The sequence below is a fragment of the Sinocyclocheilus grahami genome, unplaced genomic scaffold (assembly GCF_001515645.1).
Source record: "Sinocyclocheilus grahami isolate Dianchi unplaced genomic scaffold, SAMN03320097.WGS_v1.1 scaffold569.1, whole genome shotgun sequence".
In the NCBI taxonomy this organism is placed as follows: domain Eukaryota; kingdom Metazoa; phylum Chordata; class Actinopteri; order Cypriniformes; family Cyprinidae; genus Sinocyclocheilus; species Sinocyclocheilus grahami.
The window spans coordinates 693,821-699,820 of NW_015505748.1; the positions used below are offsets into that span (position 1 = coordinate 693,821).

Consider the following 6,000-nt stretch of genomic DNA (forward strand, 5'->3'; position numbering starts at 1 on the left):
GTGCCACAGTATCAATACAGGGCCAGCTGTATCGATACTTGTATCGTCAAATCTCTGTGACGATACATCGTCGTATCGATATTTTGAACACAGCACTAATGCCTACTAGTCGTGCTAGTATAAGTTCACTTTCCTTTGTGTCTGTTTCCACTTACACCGGTTCAGTGCAAGGAATGGTGGTTTCTCAACAATGTGAGCAATCTTGTTCTTATGACATTCTTTACTGATGGTATCGTTCATTTGCTGCTTAGGGTTTTACGTGTGTGTGATCATTGAAGGAGCACAAACGGCATTTGTTTCGCAAGCCAAAGTGCTCTGAAAAATAGCAAGGATTATTGTTGCAAGCAGACGCATCTGTCAGTGTAACCAAGGCTCAAGTTGAATCTAAAATGAGGCTGAGAGCTTCTCAGGCTGGAGATTGTTATTGTTTGTGCTGCTTTCAAGGTCAGTCCAGGGTTTTGATGTGTTCCTGGTGTTTTCTGCCTCATTCCGAAGGCAATTGAACTGTTTATGAAGCCTCTCTGCTGTGGAGGTCAGTGATCCTCAGAGTGTCTGTCAAGTATTGATATTATTCTACAGCAGATGGACCTAATTACGCAACTCTATCCAAGCAAATGCTCAGACATCAGGCAAAACATCTTCGGAGAATGGATAAACAAGTCCACAAACTCTTGAATGAAACTTTAACATTTGATGTAACCCTTTAATAAATACTTTTGTAAGTAAGGCAATCTGCATGGACGCGTTTATCACTCATTATCCTTCATTAGAGTGTTGGTCAATGTTGGTTATACAGTATATTGGACATTTTATAATGCATGTTTTATGCATACCTGTATTCTGCGCATTAAAAAATCTTCTGTTTCTTTCACACATTCAGGAGCAGAAGATGGACCCGGCCCAGGGTTTAGACTTCCATCACTCCACCCTGCCGCCTCTGAGACGAGCCAAATCACTGGACCGCAGGACCACCGAATCAGTCATGACAGTAAGACAGATCCATCTCTCTGTTTTCTCTCAGCATCACGCCGCACAGATTCTGGACAGTCATAAGGCATTTCCATTATAATCAGCGAACATTGTGTGTGAACCGCTGCCAAATCCTCCACACTGGCTCTGTTGTTCTCTGAGGTTCAAAGGTTAAAGAGAGCAGCAGCAGGATTTGGCATGATTTGAAGGAAAAGATGGACTACTGTTTTGGAATATATTAGTCAGCATGATATAAAGAACATCTCTATTTACACAGATTTTAGCATTAGATGGAGATCACTGCTGTTTAAAAATCAATCATTGCTGTGTTTTAATGCATTGTACAGGCTACAGTGATGTCCTCCAGTGTCCTTTTTTAATGGACATCTTTATTATTTAAAATAACATAACTGCTTCATTCCTTGTTTATAAATTGCAAAAATCTTGTCAAATTCATGTGGTGTGAGCAACAAGCAGACAGAATTTAAATATCACATAATTGGACCTTACGAAGCAAAGTTGAGGTTGTAAAATGTAATTTGGTGTGACTCATACTCATACATAATACTTCATGATATTTGGGGGGGAAAAAGTTTTTCCTGGAAAAAAATTATTTTGAGTACTGATTCTAAAGTGTTTTAATAAGTTTAGTATAGTTAACTAAAACCATAAAAATAATTCCTTTACGTGAGGTAAAATAAACTTTAACTAAAATATAATAAAATTATAACTGGAATAACAATAAATACACATTTATATAGACATAGTAATAATAAAAATGACTATAACTAAAATGGAAAGTATAAAAAATAATTCTAAATATTAATAAAAACTATAATTGTATAAACTATCATTTAAAATGTATAAACTATAATAAAAATGAAAAGGAAAATATAAAAAATTCAAGATATTAATAAAAACTATAATAGTATGTCGCTAACTAAAACTTAACATGAAAATACAAAAATAAGCACTAATTCAAAATTTTAATAAAAAGTGTAATGGTATATACATTTCTAAAACTTTCAAATTAACATGAAAACAGAAAAAAATGAAAATAAAAAATTCTAAATGAAAATGGAAAATATAAAAATAACAATTACTTCAAAATATTAATTAAGCAATAATACTATATCAGTAATACTAAAATAACACTGATGAACAAGTGTTAAACTATATATACTTTTTTTAAATAGATTTTTCCTTGATCGTGGACACTCTCATTTGTCTTTGACCCTTAAAACGTTCTGCTGGTATCTCCACTCAGACTAATCCTGGTCGCCCTCTTGTTTCTCTGTGCTATTTGTGTACTTCATTGTTGTAAGTCCTCGGACGTCCTATTCCTCGGGGTGTCGCGTGCTCCTCTCTCCTGCCCAGGTCATCTCCAGCTCGTCCTGCATCCAGCCACGTGTTCCTGTCCTCTCACGTCCGTGTGCGCAGTCTCACCCTGTTATACATGTTGCTCTCTTTTCAGTCTGTGTGTATGGAGAGCAGTCCTCATCTGTGTGTGTTTGATGAGCGTGTGTGTGTGTAGCTCTGTCCAGCACTCTTAACACACAAATGCCTGTTGTGTTGCTCCTCAGCGAGCTGTGAAGTACAGATGCTCTGAACTGACATGTGGAGTGTGTTTCCTCCTGTCTGTCAAAAAGACAAAACAGCGGGTAAAATAAGTATTGAACACATCACCGTTTTTCTCAGTAAATATATTTCTAAAGGTGCTATTGACATGACGTTTTCACCAGATGGCGGTGACAACCAAAGCAATCCATACATGCAAAGAAAACAAAACAAATAGAAATTAAGTAATGTGTAATAAAATGGAATGACACAGGAAAAAAATTTTGAACTACTGAAATTGATTTAATACTTCGTACAAAAGCCTTTGTTGGTAATGACAGCTTCTGATTTTGGCCCATTCTTCAACGCAGTCTTCAAATCTTGAAGGTTCTGTGGGCCTCTTCTATGAACTCTGATCTTTAGTTCTTATTTTCTATTGGATTCAAGTCAAGTGACATTAAACTTTGATGTGGCATTCTAGCAGCTTTATTTTCTTTTTCTGAAACCAATTGAGAGTTTCCTTGGCTGTGTTTGGGATCTTTGTCTTGCTGAAATGTCCACCTTTTTCATCTTCATCATCCTGGTAGGTGTTGGGACTGAACCAGCTAATGTTAATTTCCACTGACTAGGGGCAGGATTGCTTTCTAATTACTGATCGATTTCAGCTGGAGTCTTGGCTTTTCATGTCTTTTTGCACCTCCCTTTCTTCATGTGTTCAATACTTTTTCCCTGTGTCATTCGATTTTATTACACAGAACTTAATTTCTGAACTTGCTTGTTTTGTTTTCTTTGCATGTATGGATTGCTTTGGTTGTTACCGACATCTGGTGAAAATGTCATGTCGACAGCACCTTTAGAAATATATTTACTGAGAAAAATGGTGACGTGTTCAATACTTATTTTACCCGCTGTAAGTGACTGTCAAGTGCTCCAGAAAAACACCCTGGCTTGCACCTTTTTCTCTCACCCAAGAGTGTCAAAGAGCAGAAAAGGCTTGTTGAAGTGTGTAGAAATGAGGCGTGGATGTGAGTAAATGCTCACGATCAGCAGCGGCTGTTCTTCACTCGGCACACCTGAGATTCATTCGTTCAGCTCATCCTGCATGAAGATCTGTGTGATCGCACATGATATGACACACCTAACTCCACTGCTTCTGTTTATTTACAACCGTTTCCCTCTTGGATTACAGCCAGACCTGCTGAACTTCAAGAAGGGTTGGATGGTGAAACTTGATGAACAGGGCCAGGTGAGTTTGTGTTTCTCTGTAAACAATAAACAAAAATAATCTCTCGCTGATTAGATCTCACAGTAGTGTATGGAAATTAAATCCCAAGTGCTGGGCAATGTTTCACAGCAGTGGGAAATACATAAATAAACATATATAAAAGCATTGCAAATATTGCTGAATTTAGTGCTTTATAATTTGATGATTATATTTCCTAAAAATGTGTTTTTAGATTTTTTTTATATATATATTAAAATCTTTCAGCATTATTATTATTTTTATTATTACATGTAGGTGTTATTGCTGTTTATTACTCTTTCATTATATTATTATTAATAACAATAATAATACCAATTATTATTATTAGTATTTATAATAATAATTTATATTAATTAAACTTATTTAATACTTGTTATATCATATTGTAATGTATAGTATTATATGGTGATGCACCGAAATTGTTTTCATTTAGCCAAAAACTAAAATTGTATTTAATAAAAAAAATAATATAATTTTGTTTAGTACTAAAAGTTTATTTAATAATAAATTAGTCACATTTATTTAAAAGTCAGTGCTCAAATGCAAACCTTTAAATTGCTCATAAGGCAGGTTTTATACAATTTTAATGATGCATTAATTCGTTGTGGAAATATAGACATATAAATGGTGTCTGTAATAACTTGTTTTAATGACCGATTTATTCAAACACATTAATAAGTCCTTCGATCTGCCCGCTGACGCCGCAAAGATGGACTTTGAGAGTGTGGGTGTGGTCCAGGTAGATGCTCCGCCCCCATCGGTGGAGCGGCAGCAGAGAGTGGAGGACGAGATCGAGCAGCATTGGCAGCAGGTGGAGAAGACACCCATCAGGGAGGAGAGGAGGGTGTCTTTGCCCTCCACACATCCCAACAGAGACGCATCAGAGCTGGAGAAACTCGTCGAGAGCTACAAAAAAGGGGTACGGGCTTCAAAATCCAATGCACAGTTATTACTTTAAACTAGGGATGTCAAACGATTCAAAGCTTTAACCTTAATTACATGATGTGCCGAATAATTAATCTAATTTAACACAATCAATCGTTGACTCTCTCGATTAGTTCAAAAAACGTAGTTCTGCTGTGGCTTTGTTTGGAACCATTTTCGTTTGTGAAACTGAGCAGAATATTGACTCTTGTGTAGCATCAAATTTAGCAGAATTTTAAATTCTTGTTAATTGAACTGTAATGAAGCAATATAACGTTTGCACTGCTACAGATATTGGGGAGAAACTGCACTTTTGCTGGTGTGATATTGATACTATATCATATGATATAAATATAAGAGGGTAATTTTTTTGCACTCATATCTTGAATTGTAGGCTTATATAACTGCATTTTAATAGACTCCATCACACAATCAGTTGTCCTGAATCGTGTTCATCAGAAACTGCATCAGTGTAAGATGACGGACAGGTTTGGAGACAGTGGCGTTATTTTCTCTATAATTAATCGCACCAAAATAATGTGCTCAACAGCCCTAGTTTAAACATCCAGAGTTGAAAAATGAAATATGATATCATGTCAGATCATAACTTCTCTTTGTGCTGTGGACATTGTTAGGTTGAAGAGCTGAAAGCTCAGTTGGAGAGCTGCCACCAGCAGTTAATGGACTCCAATCGGCACAAGCTGGAGCTGGAGGGTCAGCTCAAAAACGCTCTTGAGCGCGAACAGCAGATCCGTGCTGGTTATATTTCACCGGTAGGCTGCATTTATGTCATGGTTTTCATAGCGTATTCAGGTATTACCTGATTGAACACATGGTGTGTCATTATTAGGAGAAGAACAAACACATGGCTTCCATCTTTAACATCGAAGCTGCAAACGCGTGCTTTGCATGTCTAGAGACCGTTGCATGTAAACGAACAGTGCTCTTTTGCCTCTACTTAAGATGCCTCTTGCCATGTTCAAGCGAAATGACATTAAAAATTTCAATTTCATGCAAGCTCTATTGAAATGATTAACAATAACTGAACATAAATTAATAAATATACAATGATGGCATGAACAAATACTCTGAACTTACCATGCCCTCCAGATACATTCATACTCAATGATACACACTTTAAATTACTGGAAAACATTTACTGCATATTATTTACAAAAATATTTTGTTAACACTTTACTTAAAACCATTATGTATAATGGATTAAAAAGGTATTCGTAATGTATGCTGAAATGCATTATTCATAAATAATTGTAACCAAAGTTAAA

General features: G+C 36.0%; 1 protein-coding gene across 1 annotated transcript in view; it reads left to right on the plus strand.

The window, feature by feature from the left end:
* LOC107556456 (myosin phosphatase Rho-interacting protein-like) overlaps positions 1-6,000 on the plus strand; it is a 42,516-nt gene that overhangs the window by 30,853 nt on the left and 5,663 nt on the right. The window contains exons 10-13 of the mRNA XM_016239577.1: positions 881-988; positions 3,716-3,772; positions 4,470-4,709; positions 5,350-5,487. Of these exons, the coding sequence (XP_016095063.1) occupies positions 881-988; positions 3,716-3,772; positions 4,470-4,709; positions 5,350-5,487 (543 nt within the window). The remainder of the gene's footprint in view (positions 1-880; positions 989-3,715; positions 3,773-4,469; positions 4,710-5,349; positions 5,488-6,000) is intronic.